Genomic DNA, 22,304 nt, shown 5'->3' on the forward strand with positions numbered 1-22,304 from the left:
CCTGAATCATAAGGGAATTGAAGGTGGTGTAACTTTTACAAGATGGAAGTAACTCGATACACACATTATTGACAGGTGCTCTGAGTGGACAAAGCTCAGAGCCAAGAGCACCAATTCACAAAGTGGTTCTTGCGATGTGTAAAGCAGAGATAAATATATCAGTTCTCGAAGAGTTTTTTTAAAAAATCCCTGATCATTTTATGGATCTGAGGTGAGATACATTCAAGTGTCAAGGGACTGTTAGTCAGGTTTGATTATTCTGTTTCCTGACTGAGATTCTGGAAACCTGATGTCTCTCATTTCAGGTTTTGGTACTTCCCTTCTGTTTAATCTGATTTCATTACATCTGTGACAAACGTGTATACTTGGGCAAAACAGGATTTTCAGGACTGCTGCTTCTATGAAATCCAGTTTAAAAACACAATTGGCAACCCCATGACCTCCACATCTAGAAGTTAAAGGACTGCTGGTACATGAGGATACCCAAGTTGCTTTCTCACTGAGCTCCTCAAGTTTGTTCCCTCATTGTCTGTGCCCCTCTTCCTCTCTTTCACTCCCTCTTTCTCTTTTTTCTCTCTTTTTCTTTCTTTCACACTTTCCTTCTCTCTCTCTCTCTCTCTTTCTCTCTCTCCCTCTCTTTTTCTTTCTCTCTTTTCTCTCTCTCTCTCTCCCCCCACCCCCTTGCCCCAAACCCCCTTTCCTATGCTGGAACTGTATAAATCGCTGGTTAGGCCACAGCTAGAGAATTGCGTGCAGTTCTGGAATCCGCATTATAGGAAGGATGTGATTGCACTAGAGAGAGTGCAGATGAGATTTACCAGGATGTTGCCTGGGCTGGAGAGTTTTAGTTATGAGGAGAGATTGGATAGACTTAGGTTATTTTCCCTGGAGCAGAGGAGATGAGAGGTGACATGATTGAGGTTTATCAAATTGAGGGGCATAAACAGGGTAGACAGGAAGGAACTTTTCCCTTTGCTGGAGGGATCAATAACCAGGGGGCATAGATTTAAAGTAAGGGGCAGGAGGTTTATAGAGGATGTGAGGAAGAATATTTTCACCTAAAGGGTGGTGGGAATCTGGAACTCTCTGCCTGAAAGGGTGGTAGAGGCAGAAACCTTCATAACATTTAAGAAGTATTTGGATGTGCACTTGCGATGCCATGGCATAGAAGGCTATGGGCCTAGTGCTGGAAAATGGGATTAGAATAGTTAGGTACTTGTTTGACCAGCACAGACTCGATGGGCTGCAGGGCCTTTTTCTGTTCTGTAGACCTCTATGACTCTTCGCCCCCCTCTTTCCCCGATCTATTTCTTTCCCCTCTCTTGCTCTGTTTCTCTTGCGCTTTCTCTCACTGCATGCCTGCCTCATGTTTGTTTTTTTTCTCTGTCCTCTCTTTCTCTCTCTCTCACACTCCGTGATTTGCGCTCCCCTGCCCATCCCTCCCTCTTTTCCTCTAAAACCAGAAGTAAGTCCAGCAGTCTACTTCTGAGGAAGAAAAAGTTGTGTCAGCCTTTTTATTCATAGGTTAAATAACATAGGTTCACAGTTGAAACAACTTTTATTTTTTTAAATTGTCATGTTGTTTTGGTTGTCATAGCATTGACATAATTCCCATTTGGACAATGACTTGCTATTCAGCTTTATCATTTAAGACCTTAAGCACCTGGTCTACCAAATATGGAATAATCTTTTCCACAATAAGGTAGTTCCTATCCACAATGGGATGTAGCGAGTGTGGTATCTGATTGAACTCACTGAACCTAATACAATAGAAACCTAATCCCTTATTGAATATTTATGCACAAAAGTGTTTTATGAAAAACTGATAAGAAAATTCTTTGTTTTGGAAACACAATATAGATAGCATTGGAATGTATGTATCTTGGGTTAGAGGATCAGTGCTGGTTTCGCATTTAATTTTAAAGGCTTTTACATGCCATTCTATTTGGATTGATACTAATATTAACAGTTACGCTGTTAATCTTCCCGTTTTTTTCCCTATTTAACACGCAGAAGCAGATGACGTTTTTGAGCTACAGGGTCAAATGGTGACATCAACTTGCTGCCTTTATTATTTATAGAGGCTCCCACAACACTATTTGACAAAGGAACTAGTTCTGTCTTGTGTCCTGGCCAACATTTGTCATCCTGGCCAACATTTGTCACTGAGTAGATGACCTGGCCATTTACCTCATTGCTGTTTGTGAGAATCTTGCTGTGTTCAGATTGGTTGCTACATTTCTGTGCTCAGAAACCATGTTCCCTCCAATTTGTGTGACCACCCAGAAGTTATCACGCATGGCATCTGCTTGAAGATACAGCACAAAATTTAAGATACCGTGCACTTAGATGAATAAGCCACGGACAGCAAAAGAAAGTTGGGGGCATGGACATTGTGGTGGGAAACGTTAATCAGAAGTTCATCTGTGTCACATAAGTCACTAACGTTGTTCATGGTCTGGTTCACCCTCAGACATTTGCCAGTGGGAGGAAATGGTAAGAATTTGGACCAAGCAAGGGTAGTCACCCTGAGCTGGACAGAGAATGAAAGGTTTTGGGCAATGATGTGGTTGACTATGTTAAAGACTGCAGGGAGGATAGGGAGGCGAATGCACTATGTCACAGAAGATAACATATTTGTGACTTTCTTTGGGGCCATTTCAACTCACTGCCAGAAGCAGAAACCTTTACTTACTCATTGAAGGGATGTGTATGTCGCTGGCTAATGTAGCATTTATTGCCCTTGAGAAGGTGGTGATGAGCTGCTGCCATGAACCTCTGCAGTTCATCCTGTGTAGGTACACCCATAGTGCTGTTAGGGAGGGAGTTCCAGGATTTTGACCCAGCAACAGTGAAGGAATGGCTATATATTTCCAAGTCAGGATGGTGAGTGGTTTGGAGGGGAACTTCCAGGTGGTGGTGTTCCCATCTATTGTCCTTCGAAATGGCAGCAGTCGTGGGTTTGGAAGGTGCTCCTAAGGAACCTTGGTGAGTTTCTGCAGTGCATCTTGTAGATGGTATACACTGCTGCCACTGTTCATTGGTGGTGGAGGGAGTGAATGTTTGTGGATGGGGTGCCAAACAAACGGGCTTCTTTGTTCTGGACAGTGTCAAGTTTCTTGAGTATTGTGGGAGCTGCACTCATCCAGGCAAGTGGGAGAGCATTCCATTATACTCCTGATTTGTACCTTGTAGATGGTGGACAGGCTTTCGGGAGTCTGGAGGTGATTTACTCGCTGCAGGATTCCAAGCCTCTGTCCTGCTCTTGCAGCTACAGTATTTATGTGGGTAGACCAGTTCAGTTGATGGTCAATGATAATCCCCAGGATGTTGATAGTGGGGCATTCAACGATGGTAATGCCTTTGAATGTCAAGGGGTGATGATGGCTAGATCCTCTCTTGTTGGAGATGGTCATTGCCTGGCACGAATGTTACTTGTCATTTGTCAGCTCAAGCCTGGATATTGTCCAGGCCTTGCTGCATTTGGACATGGACTGCTTCAGTATCTGAGGAGTCACGAATAGTGTTGAACATTCTGCAATTATTGGCGAACATTTCCACCTCTGACCTTATGATGGAAGGAAGGTCATTGATGAAGCAGCTGAAGATGGTTGGGCCTAGACACTGCCCTGAGGAACTCCTGCAGTGATGTCCTGGAACTGAGATGATTGACTACCAACAATCACGATCATCTCCCTTTCTGCTAGGTACGACTCCAACCAACCGAAAGTTTTCCCCTGATTCCTGTTGACTCCATTTTTCCTAGGACTCCTTGATACCATACTGAGCCAAATGCTGCCTTGATGTCAAGGGCAATCACTCTCACCTCACCGCGGGAGTTCAGCTCTTTTGTCCATGTTTGAACCAAGGCTGTAATGAGGTCAGAAGCTGAGTGACCCTGGCGGAACCCAAACTGAGCGTCAGTGAGCAGGTTATTGCTAAGCAGGTGCCGCTTGATAGCATTGCTGAAGATCTCTTCCGTCACTTTACTGATGATCAAGTGTAGATGGATGGGGCAGTAATTGGCCAGATTGGATTTGTCCTGCTTTTTGTGTACAGCACATACCTGGGCAATTTTCCACAGTGCTGGGCAGATGCCAGTGTTCCCAAACAGCTTGGCTGGGAATGCGACAAGTTCTGGAGCCCCGTACTATTGCTGGAATATTATCAGGGCCCATAGACTTTGCAGGACCCAGTGCCTTCAGCCATTTTTTGATATCATGTGGAGTGAATTGGATTGGCTGAAGACTGGCATCTGTTAGGCTGGGGACCTCCAGAGGTGGCCGAGATGGATCGTCCACTCGGCACTTCTGGCTGAAGATTGTTGTGAATGCTTCAACCTTATCTTTTGCATTGATGTGCTGGGCTCCTCCATCATTGTGGATGGGGGTATTTGTGCAGCCTCAACCTCCAAGTTGTTTGTTTATCTGCCACCATTCATGACTGGCTGTGGCAGGACATGTGGAATTGCTTAGCCCTGTCTATCACTTGCTGCTTATGCTGTTTGGCACACAGGTAGTCCTATGTTGTAGCTTTACCGGGTTGACTGGAGAGATTTAGGTTTGGAGTTGTGGGAGATAAAAACATGGATTTGGGAGACAGCACGTTCAAGGACTTTGGAATGAGAAAGAGTGATTGAAGATGGGTGGTTTTAGTTTGAAGGTCACAGCTTTTTCAGAGGGTGCAAAGTTGGTGCTTTGAAATGGGAATAGAATTGTTTACAATATCAGCAAGCATGGAATCCAGGATGGGAGGTGGGATGGTTAGTTTAGTGATATAGGTGTCTAGGAAAGATGGAGAGGCATGTTTAATGAATGAGATTGGAGAGGTCATGATGGGAGGTGCAATTGAATTTTGATAACAGATTGAGTTTGTGTATATGGAGAAGGGTCGGGTAAAGGGGGCTTTGTATCCTTTATTAGCTGAGAAATAATAGTGTGAAGCATTCTGCCTATGTGAATCGATGTTGAATATTCGGTACAGCTTTTAAGCACTTTAAGAGTCACATTATCTGAAATGTTTTGTAGTACTAGACTAATTTATGATTGCATTTTAGAACTAAGGGCTGGATCAGCATCCTCAAGGTGGGTGGCGAGAACCTGGAAATTTCCTGGCTTGACCTGCCTGCCTCAGGAGAGAGTGACCGCAAGAGCAGAACCTCAACGTGGCAGGGTAGATACAAGGTGCATTTGGGCCAGCCAACCCGAAAGCGGTTCGGAGGCAGCCACAGGGTGCAGAGGTGGGCTGTTTAAAATGCCCACTTCAGTGTTGTGGGACTTGGTCCCAGTCAAAATAAAAAACAGAAAAGCCCTTCAGTCCTAAACCCTCTCAGCCCTTCACCTCTACACGCTTCCCATGCCCTATCCATGCCACCTCATCGCCACACCCACTCCCCATGGTCCCCCATGCCAAGGAATGCCCCACCAAACAACCTCTATAACCCATCATGCCTCCCAATGCAAGCTTTGGAACATCCATGCCCATACATTGCATAGAAGCAATGAACCCTGATGGGGTCATACCATGGCATTGGGGGCATGAGCGGTCATGGAGTGAGTGAGTGGGCATACCTTGGCATGAGGAGGATCTTTTGAACTTCCCTTGTGCAGACTATGGTTCACTTCATCTCCTGAGGTGCCATCAATCATGACTCTTTGAAAACCTGGCCCAACTCCATGCAAATTGCACACCTATCTCTGAAATGGAGCCAGCCAGGTTGAGAGTGCAGGGTACGGGCTTGTGACCAGAACCAGCCTGCACACTTTAAAAGGCCTGAATGTCAGAAACCCCAAGAACTGGTTGAGGAATCCCAGAATCGGGACCTGCCACCCGCCATTTTTGAAGGTCTCCTGAGTCACCCCGCCTTGGTGAAAATCCGGCCCTGTATGTCAGTTAAGCCTAAATGACCTTCGCATCATGTATTGATGAACCAGCCAAGGAATGTTAACATTATATCATTAGATTCTCAAAAGTTAATTGCAGACTTTGAATTATTCTACCTTAACTGTATTGTTGATTAAAACACTGCAGTGGGAATTCCACATGAATTAACTGTAAGGCATTACCAAAATCAATCTGGAACATTTAAACCAAAAGTGGCTGAATTCACTTTTTAACGTTTTCATTTAAAAATTATTTTCTGTGACCCCAGAAAGAGATGTAACCATTATTGTTGGATGTGAAGTTTAAAAAAAAACCCATGAAGTTTCTCTTCTATCTAGATTCATAAAATGCCCTGCTTAAGTGCATATCCTTTTTAATGTAATGTAACTACTTCAGCACAGTACATAGCGGCAGTGATTATGAAGGAAACAAATTTAAAACATAAGAGCTCTGCTTGTCTGTGTGATGACTTCTCACTAGTCCTGTTCCAGGCCCTATAATTGCAGATAAAAACATTATGGCATAATGCACGTTATTGCAGATGGTACCAATCTACAATAACTACATGTTTTTAACTTGTTAGGTACTAGTTCTCTTAGTAGTCTTTTCAACCTTGATGGTGTTTTTGCACAGCCTTCAATCCTGATTTCTTAACTCTTAGGAGCATTGGAGCAGGAGTAGGCCATTCAGCCCATCAAGTCTGCTCCACCATTTAATATGATCATGGTTGATTATCCACTTCAATGCCTTTTTCCCACATTATCCCCATATCCCTTTATGTCATTGGTATTTAGAAATCTGCCACTCTCGGCTTTAAATGTATTGAATGACTGAGCTTACGTAGGTAGGGTGAGTGAGGGGGCATACCTTGGCATGGGGGGCATGAGAGGCCATCGGGGTGGGTGTGGGGCATGAGGAGGATCTTTTGAACTTCCCTCGTGCAGACTATGGTTCACTTCATCTCCTGAGGTGCTGTGACTCATGACTCTTTGAAAACCTGGCCCAACTCCATGCAAATTGCACACATGCCCATCTGTGCAATGGAGCCATTTTCTAATTTGGTAGAAAATTCCAAAGATTCACAACCCTCCCAGGAAAAAAAACCTCCTCAACTTGGCCCTAAGTGGCTTCCCCCTTATTTGGAAATTGTGTCCCCTGGTTCTAGACTCCCCAACCAGGGAAAACGTCTTGCTGGCATCTACCCTGTCTATCCCTTTTAAATATTTTGTAGGTTTCAGTGAGATCACCTCTCATTCTTTGAAATTCTGGAGAATACAGGCCCAGTTTCCTTAATCTCTGTTCATAGGACAGTCCCACCATCCTGGGAATAAGTCTGGTGAACCATCATTGCACTCCCTCTATGGCAATAATATCCTTCCTAAGGCAAGGGGACTGAAACTGCACAAAGTCCTCCAGATGCAGTCTAACCAAAGTTCTATACAACTGAATCAAATCTTTACTACTCCTATACTCAAATCCTCTTGCGATAAAGACCAACGTTCCATTAGACTTCCTAATTGCTTGCTGCACCTGCATGTTAGTTTTCAGTGACTCATTGATGAGGACACCCAGGTCCCTTTGTACACCTACATTATCTGATCCCTCCCCATTTAAGAAATACACTGCACATCTGTTCCTCCTACCAAAATGGGTCACCTTTTTTCCACATTATATTCCATCTGCCATGTTCTTGCCCACTCATTAAGTCTGTCCAAATGCTCTTGAAGCCACTTTGCATCTTCTTCACAACACGCATTCCTACCTAGCCTTGTGTCATCTATGAACTTGGAAGTGTTACTTTTGGTCTCCACATTCGAATCAATGATATTTTTGTGAACAGCTGGGGCCCAAGTACTGATCTTTGTGGTACCCCACTAGTCAGAGCCTGCCAACACAAGAATGACACATTTATTCCTACTCTGTTTTCTGTCTGTTAACCGATCCTTAATCCATGCCAGTATATTACCTCCTATCCCATGTGCTTTAATTTTACCAACCAACCTCGTGTGGGACTTTATCAAAAGCCTTCTGAAAATCTAAGTACGCTTCGTCCATTGAATACCCTTTATCAATTCTGATAGCATTCTCAAAAAAAACTCCCAACAGGCTCCTGAAACATGAGTATCCATTCATAAACCCATGCTGACTCTGCCCAATCAGATCATTATTATCTAAGTGTCCATTTATCACATCCTTTATGCTTTCAGCATTTTCTTTACTAATGTCAGGCAACCAGGTCTGTAGTTACAGGTAGTCTCCACCTCCCTCCCATGTTAAATAGTGGGGTGTAATTTGCTACCTTTCAATCTGTAGGAAGCCTCCAGAATCTACAGAATTTTGGAAGGTGATCACGAATGCATTCACTATCTCCATAGCTATCTCTTTCAATGCTAGGATGTAGTTCTTAAATAATTCTTAAAGTAGAATAAAATAGTGATTCTGTGATGCTTGTCTCAACTTTATAACATTGTATGTTATGGGTGAAATGGAAGACTGACAAAAAGGGTTCCACAGTTTTGACACCTCAGGAAAGTATATTAAAGTAGGAGACTGTGAATAGCCTTTTCTTCTAAGAATATTTAAATATGGATTTGAAAAGGTCAAGAAAACAAATTTAGTGGAGTACTAATTGCAATAAAATTAATTTAAAATGGTAATGAGAAGAAATTGGAGGCTGGATGCAGGATAGCAGTTTCAAGTGGCAATGCCCTCCATCACATTAATAGCTCATGGCTTTCTGGCCCTAATCATCTCCTCTTCAACATGGATGTCCAATCCCTTCACACCTCCATCCCTCACCAAGATAGTCTGAGAGCTTTTGGCTTCTACCTTGGATGGATGCCCAACCAGTTTTTATCCACCACCACTCTTGTCTGCTTGGCTGAACTTGTTCTCACATAGCACAACTTCTCCTTCAGCTCCACTCACTTTCTCTAAATAAAAGGTATTGCCATGGGTACCCCCATGGGTCCTATCTATGCCTGCCATTTCATGGGATATGTGGAACATGCCTTGGTCCCAGTCCTACTTGGGGGGGTGATGGCTTTCATCACCTCTTTTCCCAGTATATTGGTCACTGTATTGGTGCCTCTCACCCTGAACTGGAAAATTTTTGTTTCCAATTTTCATCCTCTCTCAACTTCACATGATTCATCTCTGACACTTATCTATCCTTCGTTGACTTCTCAGCCTATCGGAGAAATGGGGACAATCACCCGGTATTCACGATAAGCCCATGGACACTCTCAGCTACCATGACTACACTTTGTAGCTTGGTGCTACAGGACTTGTTTATTACTGAAAAAAGAGACATGCTGTTGAAGCTTTACATCAGGACAGAATTGCAAAAATAATAAATTTCAAAGGGAACAACAATTTATACTGCATGATAAGAGTGCTGATTGGTTGGCAAGTGAACTCTGGTAAAATTGTTGTTATGGGGAATGCACTAGGGAACAGTTATTCCCCCAAGCTTTTGTTTAGTTGATTAAGGCTGGATAAATTCTTTCTGTTTGCAAAGGACAGGGCCCTATATATGAACATACATAGCTCACTGCACACATAATTGAGCCACATTGTGAGCACCCTTTTATATAAGTTTTTGTTCCCTTTGAAATTTGGTATTCTTATGATTCTGTCCTGCTGAGAGCAAGACAAAGAGCTTTAACAGCATGTCTATTTGACTACACTTGCTCACACTCTGCTTCTTGTGAAGACTGAATTCCATCCTCCTGGTTTCTCCATTTCCGTTGCATGTTCTGTGCTAGCACTGATATATCTTCCTTATTCCCCAACTGAGGATCCTTACCCTACTACCTCCACGCACCACCACTGGTTTGCAGCGCTCTCAACTATGTCTGTTCTATTTCACATACTTAAGCTCTCACCCATCCCCCTCTCTTCCAGAGCCATGATAGGGTTTCCCCTATCCTCACCACCTACTCCAACAGCCTCTGTATTCAGTGGATCATTTTCTGTCACATGCAGTATGATGCCACCACCAAACACATCTTCCCCTCCCCTCTTGCCCTGTCATTCTGAAGGGACCATTCCCTCTTTGACACCCTGGTGCACTCTTCAGTCACCACAACAGCACCTTCCTTTCCCACGGCACCTTTCCATGCAAGTGTATAAGATGCAGCATCTGCCTCTTTACCACCTCCTATCTCAGCATCCAAGGCTCAAAACTCTCCTTCCAAGTGAAACAGTGATTTACTTGCACGACATTTAATTTTAGTATTTTGCATTTACTGCTTACAATGTCATTTCCTCTATCTTTGGGCCATCAAATGCTGATTGGATGACCTCATTGCATAAGACCTCTGTTCAGTCCACATGTGTGACTCTGAGCGCCTTGTCACCTGTCATTTCAATTCTCCACCTTGTTCCCACTCTGATCTTTCTGTCCTCGGTCTGCTGCAGTTTCGAATGAAACTTAACCCAAGCTTGAGGAACAGCACCTTATCTTACAACTGGCATTTTACCTTCTGGTCTCCACATTGAGTTTAATAGTATTAAATCATAACCTCTGCTCATATTATGTTTTGTAGATTCTGCTGGTTCTTTTTTTCCTTTCTTAATTCCTATACTTTGCATTTGGCTGGCTATTATCCTGCCATTCATACCTCATCTAGACACACTGGTGACAGGACCAACCCATTTGATGCTTACTCTGGAGAGAAGAAGAATTGAAAAGGAAGGGTGTTTATTTCAGCCCCAAATAAATAAATATTGCCCAATAAGTTTTACCAGTGGAATGATGTCTCAGCCAATGTAACTCTATTGTTACGATACAATGATACTGGATCCAAGCTGGACTAGAGTTCAAGAGAAATATAGCATGAAAATCAATACTAATATCACAAGATACTGCAATTGCCCAGTAAATAACTGGGCATCAAAAACATTTGCATGCATCATTATATCAGAGCCCCAGAAAAAAACATTATCCAGATAACCAAATTATGTACATAGTGTGTTACAATTCCCGTAGGGACTGATATCTTTTAAAAAGGATATGAATTTTCCCAGTGACCAACACGCAGAATCAGACAAGACGCACTGCAGGAACTCACCAAGCCTCCTTATACAGCACCGTCCAAACCCACGACCATGACAGTATCCAGGCTTGGGCTGATGTGTGGCGTGAATGTTACTTGCCACTTAAGTGCCAGTTACACATCCTACTGTCACTGTAAGGCTCATTTGCTTCTATGCAGTGTATTGCGGGTGAATAGGTATGGATGTGCCATAGCTTGGCATGGGAGGCATGAGGGGCCATAGGGAGTGGGTGTGGACCATGAGGTGGCATGGATAGGGCATGGGGAGTGTGTAGGGGTACTACAAAACATTTCAGATAATGAAACTCTTAAAGTGCTTAAAAGCTGCACTGGATATTCAACATGGAATGCCTCACTATTATTTCTCAGCTAAGAATGGATACAACGCCCCCTTTACCTGACCCTTCTCCATATACACAAACACAATCTGTTATCAAAATTAATTTGCACCTCCCATCATGTCCTCTCCAATCTCATTCATTAAACATGCCTCCCCCTCTTCCCTAGACACCTTTGTCACTAAACCAACCATCCCACCTCTCATCCTGGATTCCATGCTTGCTGATATTGTAAACAATTCTATTCCCATTTCAAAACACCATCTTTGCACCCTCTGAAAAAGCTGTGACCTTGCAAACTAACAGCCCATCTTCAAACTCTCTTTCTCTTTCCAAAGTCTCCCATGTTCTTATTTCCCACAACTCCAAATCTAAACCTCTCCAGTCAGCCTGGTGAAGCTACTAGACACGAGTGCTTGTGTGCTAAGCAGCATAAGCAGCAAGTGATAGACAGAGCTAAGCGATTCCACAACCAACAGATCAGGTCTAAGCTGTATAGTCCTGCCACACCCAGTTGTAAATGGTGGTGGACAATTCAACAACTCACTGGAGGAGGAGGCTGCACAAATATCCCCATCCTCAATGATGGAGGAGTCCAGCACATCAGTGCAAAAGATGAGGCTGAAGCATTTGCAACAGTCTTCAGAAGTGCCGAGTGGATGATTCATCTCGGTCACCTCCGGAGGTCTCCAGCGTAATAGATGCCAGTCTTTAGCCCAATCTGTTCCACTCCATGTGATATCAAGAAATGGCTGAAGGCACTGAATAAGACCGTAAGATGTAGGAGCAGAAGTAGGCCATTCGGCCCATTGAGTCTGCTCTGCCTTTCAATGAGATCATGGCTGATCTGATAATCCTCAATTCCACTTTCCTGCCTTGTCCCCATAACCCTTGATTCCCTTACTGATTAAAAATCTGTCTAACTTGCCCCTGAATATACTTAGCGACCTAGCCTTTACAGCCCTCTGTGGTAAATAATTCCAGATTGACTACCCTCTGAGAGAAGAAATTCCTCCTCATCTCTGTTTAAAATGGGTGCCCCCTTATTCTGAGATTATGCGCCCTGGTCCCAGACTCTCCCACAAGAGGAAACAAACTCTCAGCATCTACCCTGTCAAAGCCCCCTAAGAATCTTATATGTTTCAATAAGGTCACTGCTCATTCTTCTAAACTCCAATGCGTACAGGTCCAACATGTCCAACCTACTCAACCTCTCCTCATAAGAAAATCCCTCCATCATCGGGATCTGCCTAGTGAACCTTCTCTGGACTGCCTCCAATGCCAGTGTACCTTTCCTTAGATAAGGGGACCAAAACTGTTCACAGTATTCTGGGTGTGGTCTAATTAGTGCCTTGTGTAGTTTTAGCAAGACTTCCCTATTTTTATACTCCATTCCCTTTGAAATAAAGGCCAACATTTCATTTGCCTTCCCTATTACCTGTGGAACTTGTATGTTAGTTTTTTGGGATTCATGCACAAGGACTCCCAAATCCCTCTGTGCTGCAGCCTTCTGCAGTCTTTCTCCATTCAAATAATATTCAGGTCCTCTATTCTTCCTGCCAAAGTGCATAACCTCACATTTTCCCACTTTATATTCCATCTGCCAAGATTTTGCCCACATTTAACCCATCTATATCCCTCTGTAGGCTCCTTGTGTCATCCTCACCACTTGCCTTCCTGCCTATTTTTGTGTCATCCGCGAACTTGGCGATAGTACATTCACTTCCCTCATCTAAGTCATTAATATATATTATAAATAATTGAGGCCCCAGCACTGATCCCTGTGGCAATTCACTTTTTACAGGTTGCCATGCTGAAAATGCCGCCCTTACCCCAACTCTCTGTCTTCTATTAGTTAGCCAATCCTCTATCCATGCTAATATACTATCCCCAACACCATGGGCTCTTATCTCATTAAGTAGCCTTATGTGCTGTACCTTATCGATTGCCTTTTAGAAATACAGATATATTATATCTACTGGTTTCCCTTTATCTATCCTGCTTGTTGCCTCCTCAAAGAATTCTAATAAATTTGTTAGGCACGATTTCCCCTGCTAACTCTGCTTGATTAGATTATATATTTCTAAATGCTCTGCCATTACATCCTTTATAATAGATTCCAACATTTTCCCAATGACACATATTAAACTAACTGGCCTATAGTTACCTGTTTTTGTCTCCCTCCCTTTTTGAATAAGGGTGTTACATTGGACGCTCTCCAACCCTCTGGGACTTTTCCAGAAACTAAGGATTCTTGGAAGATTCCTACCAGTGCATTCACTATCTCTGTAGCTATTTCCTTTAATATCCTAGGATGTAACCCATCAGGTACAGGGGACTTATTGGCTTTTAGCCCCATTAGTTTCCCTGGTACTTTTTCTCTGGTATATTTTTCTCTTCTTGTATTTATTTCCACCCCCCACTTTTTCCCCTTGATTATTTAGTATTTTTGGAATGCCTTTCCTTCCTGCCTGTCCTTTCAAAAAGTCACATACCCCTGAATATTTTGTTTCCAGCTTTGATCTCCTTGTAGCCACATCTCCGTAGTGGCTATAAGATCATATCCATTAACCTCTATTTGAACTGTTAATTCATTTATTTCATTCCAAATACTACGTGCATTTAAGTAAAGGGCCATTAAATCTGTTCTCACCAGCATTCTGCTCAGTGGTGAAAGCACAAAAGCAGCCCCTCCTGTTTTCAGTCTTCCCCTTGATCTCTCTGGCTGACTGAGTCTGTGTGCAATGAGATCAGCTGCCCCCTCGTTTGTGTCAAGGAGTGAAAGCTGGCACTTGAGTTTCTATGACTTTCAACTTGGGCCTCCATCCCCACGGGAATTGAATGGGACTGCGTACAGATTTCCGTACAACTTCACATTCTTTCATTCCAGGGCTTTTTATTTTAAGCTCAAAGAAGGCAGTTTAAACATAGCCACCTTATAAAGTCTTGCTTTCGAAACAAGTGGAAAATTGATCTAATACATAATTTGGTGTTGAGCTTTCCTTATTGGTCAGTAATCATGATTATCATTCCATCATGCAAAATACTCTTGTGCCGCCTTTGTTGTGGTCAACTTTGTTAATCCTGCATGTTGGTAGGTGGTTTGTGCAAACGCATGTTTTGAAACCGGGATCAATTCTTTACTTATGGACAGATGCACATCAGGTTCTAATTCTTTTAACATTTGAGCTCGATTTCAATCCAGTTTCCGTACATCCTAGAGAAAGATTTTGTATTTTATATAAAGTTTATAGGATGTACTGATAATACACTCACAGTTAAGTATTTCACAATTCTTGAATGGCACTATTGCAGCTGGGACGAATGAAGATAATTTCTGCACATTGTAACAACCCCCCAGATGATTATTCATGTATTTATACTCGTAATCGGAGCTCTAACATTACTACAAGATTAGGTTGCCAAGAATTTTACAGCAAAAGACGCAGATGCTCTCGAGGAAAACTTTCTCTAGTTATTTTCCATGCACAAGTTGAGTGTTAACATGGAGGGATTCATGGGGCTCACACAAGCATTTGTCAATCGTTGGTGCTCCTCCTAAAGTTCTTTGCTTATATGAGCTATTGTAGTGAGCAGATAAAAATGGTTCCCATTTTCTTGTGAATCGACCAGTCAGCTGGCAAAAGGGAGCTGGATTTAGTGGTAAGACATCAGGACTGAACTCGCTGTTGACTTGGTATCCATCTTGGACTGATAAGTTCTTGCTATTCACAAAATTACTTGCTATTCACAAAATTTCTGGATTAAACAGGCTGGCTGAGCTGTTGTAATATGCCTTTGAGGATTGAACAAGAATCTAGTGATTTGGGATCTGTGGACAATCAATTTGTATTATTTCAGTAAATTTGCAGTAATACAGTAATAATTGAATCACTGCTGTTGCACTTAGACTGCAGTCAGATTTGTCGTAAACATCAGAAACTGCGTTCTGGATCCTGGACTACCTGTGAGTGTTGTCATGTGAGATCCATTTTTTGGAATTTTTTGTTGGTTGATTTAACAGGATATTTTTGTTTTGCATTATGTACACTAAGCTATATTTTAAGTCAGCTCTTCAGCTAATCTAATTGCCTGATAATTATATTGAATTGATGAGTTGTTATTTTAGTTCTAAATCTGTGTATTTATCAAATTTGAATCCATTGCACTGACTATATGTGTTGAGGTATTATTACCTGTGAAGTTGACCAGTGCAATGTCCTGTGTATCTTTATTGGGGATCATATATGCAGAGTCATGGACAACAAATTGTCTGAGATTCATTAGAACACAACATGGCAGCAAAAGGGTCAGATACTTATTTTTCTATATAAGCTGAATATTTTGAAGGCGGAGGTAGATTGATCCCCTTGCCTAACAAGAATCTAAGATTATCAGGGGTAGAAGGGAATGTGGAATTCGAAACACAAACAGATCAGCCATGATCTTAATGAATAATGGACCAGGGCCGAATGGCCTACTTCTCCTGTTTCGTAGTTCATATGCCTTTGTATTTTCTTGGAATAGTTCTGAGGCTGAGGTGGACCAATAGTGGCAGGCGAGTGAGGAGTAGGGCAGAAAAGGAGCATCCCCAGACTCTGAGCAAGGAATCTGAAGCTTAGTTGGATGGCAGAGGAGGGGTGGGGCAAAACAAAAGGTTTGGGAGCTGTGTCAAAAATGTGAAATTATTTTTCAAATTATTGAATAGATTTCCTTTTTAGAAAGGGAAATAAGTTTTAGCTGAATAGATTAATTAAAAGTTCAACTTCATCTTCACATGAAATGAAAAGCGAAAGGTAGGTGGAGTTGGAGCTGAGACTCATGTTACTGAGTGAATTACATAGAATTGATAAGTTATAGCCATCTGAATAGATTGAAAAGGCTGTAGCTCTTTTCCTTGAAAGAGAAGGCTGATGGATAAATGAATAAAGATCTTGAGAATTTTGAAGGTAATTGGTGGGGTAGATGTAGAGAAGATGTTTCCACTTGTGTGGAAGTTCAAAACTTGAAGTCATTAAATATAATATAGTCGCTAACAAATCCAAAAAGGAATTCAGGAGAAACTTATTTGGGTGATTAGGAAGTAGTATTTGCTACTACATGAAGTGATTGAAGTAAATAGTATTGATGCATTTAAGGAGAAGCCAGGTAATTAAATGAGGAAAAAAGGATTATAAGGATATGTTGATGCAGTCCATGTGGTGTAGGTACACCCACAGTGCTGTTAGGAAGGGAGTTCCAGGATTTTGACCCAGCGACAGAGAAGAAACATCAATAATAGTTCCAAGTAAGGATGGTGTGTGGCTTGAAAGGGAAGTTGTAGGTGGTGGTGTTCCCATGCATCTGCTGTCCTTGTCCTTGTTGGTAGAGGTCATGGGTTTGGAAGGTGCTGTTGAAGGAGCCTTGGTGTGTTGCTGCAGTATATCTTGTAGATTGGACACACTGCCACTGTGCGTAAGTGGTGGAGGGAGTGAATGTTTGTGGATGGGGTGCCAATCAAGTGGGCTGCATTTTCCACATGGTCTTGAGCTTTTTGCATGTTGATGAAGCTGTACTTATCCAGGCAAATTCTTTGTAGTACAGAGAATTACATAAAATGGAATTGAATTACATGGCATCCACAGTACAGACACAGGCCGTTTGGTCCAACTGCTCTGTGCTGGTGTTCATTCTCGACAAGAATCACTGCCCACTGAAGTTAACTCTTCACATCCTGTAGCCATATTGTTCATTCCCTTTTTTTGCTGTGAATGCATAAACTTCCCTTCTACAAGCATGCCATGTGGCAGTAAGTTTCACAATAAACTAAATAAATTCCTCTTAAGTATATCTTGTGAAGCATATATCCTTAGTACAGATACAGAGTAAGAAGTAATATTAGATGAAATTTACCCTATCTGTGTTTCATTGTCTCCTAATTTTGCTTACTGCTGGAGGGGCAAGTTTATACCAATTGTTAAAATTGGTAATTTGGTAAATAATCAAACTTGATAAACAAAACATATGTAGATGCTCAGAATTTGAAATGAAAAAAGAGGAAATTCTGGAAAAGGGCTACATAGCATCCGTAGAGGGAGCTGACAAATTAATTTTTTCAGGCGAACTCTCTTCACAATGGGGAATTAATTGCAGATAAATAGCATTTTAAAAGGAATCTAATAAATGGGATGGGAAGCACAGACATGCCCAGGACTAGAATTAATCTGTGCATAAGCATCTGTGCTTGGGGAGGAAAGAGGAATGGTTAAATGGCTTAAGTGGTATGAGGCAATAGGAAACAAAATTCGAGGCAAAAAAACATGCAAATAGGTGAGGCAGTGGTGAGTAAGCAGGCAAAGCAGCAACAACTTTGGCAGCCAAAGAGAAGTAAAATGCAGGCAATGAAGAGCCTGACAAGTTTCATAGACTGAGTAAATGACTGTGATCTGGACTACCTGGACTTTCAAAAAGAATTGACAGTTTTTAATATGAAATTCCACTTGTGAAATTCAGTGATAAGGATTCAGCTGAGCTTTAGAAATTAATAGGAAACTGGCTGAAGGGTGGGAAACAACTGATGCTTATAGAGGAGTTGTATCAGAGAGAGAGAGATGTTCTGAATAGGTGTCCTTGCACCCTTTTGGGACCACTACTGTATCTAATTTGCATAATTGAATTGAATTCAGAAACTAAATACAAATTAGTCAAATCTGCAGTGATAACCAAACAAGTAGGAGAAGTGGAATCGAAGGAGATTGATCAAGTCCTTTTGAGTGGCAGAACAACCATAGATAGCGTTTAATGGTGATCAGTGCAAAGTTTTACACATTGAAACTTGATGTGGGCGACACACACACAAGGTTTGAAGAATGAAATAGCTCAGGAAGAAATTGAAGGAAGCTTGGTAGAGGCAATCGATACAGTGCAGCAATTATTAAAGCCAATAGATTGACCAAACGTAACTCAGAAAAATTGTGATAAAACTGGTCAGGCCACATTTACATGCTGTGTTCAGTTGTAATCACCAAGAAAAAATAGACATTCAAGCACTGAAGACTGTGAATAGAAAACACCCTAACCTCAGAGGCATAGGCTTATGAGAAAATACTGGAGAAAATTGAACTTGTCAATCAAAGGTCATGTTTAGGAGGTAATCTTCTATTTGGTAGTTATGGGAATAGAAAAGTTAAATTGGAATATTACTGTAAAGGAGGCTTGTTCAACCTGTGGCTCGTGAGCCGCAATACTTCTCCATGTGGCTCCCAGCGCGTCTGTTGAAAATGCCAGTAAGATGGCTCAGTGAGTTTGAAGATTTCTTCATTTCTGCTTATTGTTGCTAATAGGTTCACTATTGAACCTATCAACAACAATCAGCAGCAAATATGGGAGAGAAACAGGCTGTGATTGGAGGTGCAGTGAACACTGGCAACTGCCAAGTATTTGAAAATAGAGAGAGACTTTGAAGCCAACCATGCTTTTCCGTCACTCCAGCCGCTTTCCCGGCTAACAGTGCTCTGGCCTGGCTGCAGCTGTGTTTCCCCAGCTCTCCCTGCCTTCCCCTGTTCTCCCACGTGTTCCTCCGCTTTTCGGCACTCCCCTCTGTGAGCACCCGTGTTTGGGTGCCGCTCGGCCTCAGGCCTCGCTCCAGGTCTCTCTCCTGCTCCCATCACACTACCCCCCCACCCCACCCCCCCACCTCCAAGAGGGCAATCGTGCACCTGTGTGGGTGAGAGCAGGGGTGGAGGAAAGAGTGTTTGCCTAGCTCACCCCTAGTGTTAGGGTTCTCATTCACTGTCACTTCCACACACCAACAGGCGCACACAGTGGGTGAGAGTGAGTGAGCACCCTGAGATTGAGTGTGAGCTGGACACATGCACGCGCACACCCTTTCACATTCTAATGGTCATCTTTATTTATTACCTGTTTTTAATTAATTTATTGTGATTTTTTTTTTGCTAGGCAAGCTGTTTCTTTTAATACATCAGAGTTTTTTTTTCTGGAATTTATGTCTAATGTGGTGCCAAACCTTATCTTTCCAAAATTTGCTATCGCCACCAGCCCCCCACCCCGACCCTTGAGTGATTGAAAATTGAAATGATCCCCGCACCCTCCCCAACCATGAGAAAAGGTTGGACAGGTTTGCTGTAAAGTGACAGGAGGACAAGGGAACATGGGTTCTAACTGATAAAAGGTAAATTTAAGATTGCTAACAGGAAATACTTCATACAGAGTGTTCAACACTTGGCATTGACTTCCACACAGAGAATTGTGGGAGAATGTTTAGAGAGGTCATTGTGGTGAATTGTAGAATCTAGGTGTGTGAATTAGTTAATTGTTTTAGGAATGGAATTGCTGAATGGAAAGGTGATTGGATGAAAACCAGTTATGTCAACTCAAGTAGCAGCTTCAACTCCAACTTTGTTGAAGACTTCCAATGGAAAATCTGAGGTGAATCAGATCCTTTGCTGGGATTTATTATTACTTTTGCTATTTAAATTTTTTTTTTGCTCACAGGAGGCTGCACTTTTGATGATGGTCTGGAACCATGTGAATATTGGCAAGATCAGGAAGATGACTTTGATTGGAGACATGTCAGGACTGAAGATATGTTGTATTTGCAGCACAATGTGCCACAAGGTGAGAAAAGAACAATTTGCGCATTTTTGGACTTTACTACTGTGCTGTGACTTGGCTTCAATTTTGTGTAGCAGAGAAATCACAGGAAAATATGCACTGTATATTCAATGTTAGTGTCCTATTGGCAGATAATAGATGCATGAACCTGAATAACTCGCCTTATGGGTAAAAATTTCAGAAATTTATTTTAATGGAAATCATTTGCCAGGTTTGAACCTGATGTGACCAAAATAAGTTCAAAGAAATATTGTAGAACATGAATGTGTTGCACAGTTATGCTTTATAAAGAAGTATTTAAGCAGGCAATAAAGGAAGATTAGATGATGCCAATCATTATCGTTGCAATTCTAAAGTAAATCTAAATAACAGCAATTTTCTTTGCAATGTATTGTCACAAAGAGATTGAAATGCAAGCATTTTTATAGAGCTGCTGCCAAGTTTAAGCTACTCAGTTGAAGGATTGCAAATCATTGAAAATCTGTTGCTTAAATGACCTTGTCATCTTTTCTTTTGTGAACACCTGAATTGACTTTCTGAGAAGATGAGCAAAGGAACTAAAATGGGATTTTAGTTTCAATTACAGGACATTTTACAATTAATAGCATAATTAATCTTGGTGGTGGAGAAGGTTATCTTGAACATGTTTTAAATGAATTTGTACAGTTTCTAAAGTGACACTTAACACCTTGTGATGTGACCTATAATATTAGTTTGGCTTTAATTAATTCATCCATAGAAGAATTTTCCTAGTAACTGAATTTCAGGGCAACCTGTACAAATGTTGAAGATTTTGAGAGTAAGAGGGCATGAGATAGGATGATTAAGATGCACTCTGGCAGTGTCGCCAAGAATGTGTTGAGGAAACCTGAGGGCTAAAACTTGCTGACAAGCAGTGCCTTGAGTTTGGATTTTTCAAATGTGTTTGTTTGCATGAAAGGGTTGACTGTGGCCAACCTAATTTAATTTTCAAGTTAACCTTCTGATGTTATGCCCACCTGCATTTCTGTCAGTAGGGTTAAGGATAGAAAGCCTGGTGCTGCCACAGAAGACAGGTTCAAAAGCAGCTTAGAGGCAATAAGGCTCCCATTAACCAAACAATTTTGCTACCTCCAATGATTTCGCAAATTCTACTCGTGTAGAACCACCAGTTTACTACCCCTCACAATTTTTGGGGGTATGGTTATCATTCTTGGAATTCCAACTGCCCACACAATCCTGGATGTCTGCTAAATGCTGGCATTGGGATAATATTATGATGATGAAAAATGTAATCAGATCATTGTGGCAATCATTCCTGCCATCATTCCCAGAAGAAAACAGATCTGGTAGAATGTTGCAAGTTTCTTCCTTTTTTTTCCCCCGCTCCTTCCTACTCCCTTTGCAGAAGTGCCTTTCCTGCTTCTAGGAGTGAGATTGAAGTGCACAATTTGACTCAATTTTTTTTTCATATTCAATCGTGGGATGTGGGCAATGCTGGCCAGGCCAGCATTTATTGCCCATCCATAATTGCTCTTGTTCAAGAGGGCATTTTTAAGAGTCAACCACATTGCCGTGGGTCTGATGTAGGCCAAACCAGGTGAGGACAGTAGATTTCCTTCCCTAAAGGACATTAATGAACTAGATGGGTTTTTACGACAATTGACAATGATTTCATGGTCATCATTAGACTTTTAATTCCAGATATTTATTGAATTCAAATTCCAGCATCTGCCGTGGTGGGATTTGAACCCAGGCCCCCAAAGCATTACCCTAGGTCTCTGGATTACTAGTCCAGTAACAATACCACTACGCCACCACCTTCCCAATGGCAGTATTTTTGCTTCTGGTCAGAAGATTCAAGACCACTCCAAAACTGGAGCGCAAATTGTAGGCTGCAACTTCATTGCAGTACAGAGAAAGGGCTGCACTGTCAGATGCTGTCGTTTAGATGAGATGTTATATTACAGCTCTGTCTGCCGTCAGAGGTGGGCATGATTTGAGAAGAGCAGCGGCATTCTTCCAGTGTTGTCATCAACAGACTAGGTATGATGGAAAACGAGAAGAATTGCCTGTCTAAATACATACATCATTTAAAGCTAGTGCACAGGTACAGAAAAATAACTAAAAAGACTATTGGAAAGTCTGCCTTTACCTGAAGTAGGTTGGAATACAAAAGTGAGCAAATGTTTTGTTCTACAGAAACTTGGTCCAGACCTTTTTTAGAGCACTGTGTTCAGTTTTGTACACTGAACTGAAATTACCTGCATTTGAAATGCCTTTGAGGGCTAGCAGCATAACATCACTTTAAAGGAAGTGTGTCATGTGATTCAGCCTCAGTTTCACTTCGGCCTGGAGCAGAACTCAGACACACACGGCCCTGCTGCTGATGTCTTCAAGCTTTGCATTCATGCATATATGTTCAAATGTG

General features: G+C 41.9%; 1 protein-coding gene across 4 annotated transcripts in view; it reads left to right on the forward strand.

Annotated features, from left to right (window-relative positions):
- ptprk (protein tyrosine phosphatase receptor type K) overlaps positions 1–22,304 on the forward strand; it is a 640,293-nt gene that overhangs the window by 87,972 nt on the left and 530,017 nt on the right. For all 4 annotated transcript variants that reach the window (XM_078542126.1, XM_078542128.1, XM_078542127.1 and 1 more), the window contains exon 2: positions 19,775–19,897. In XM_078542126.1, coding sequence (XP_078398252.1) covers positions 19,775–19,897 — 123 coding nt within the window. The remainder of the gene's footprint in view (positions 1–19,774; positions 19,898–22,304) is intronic.

The sequence above is a fragment of the Cetorhinus maximus genome, chromosome 5 (assembly GCF_964194155.1).
Source record: "Cetorhinus maximus chromosome 5, sCetMax3.hap1.1, whole genome shotgun sequence".
Taxonomy (NCBI): domain Eukaryota; kingdom Metazoa; phylum Chordata; class Chondrichthyes; order Lamniformes; family Cetorhinidae; genus Cetorhinus; species Cetorhinus maximus.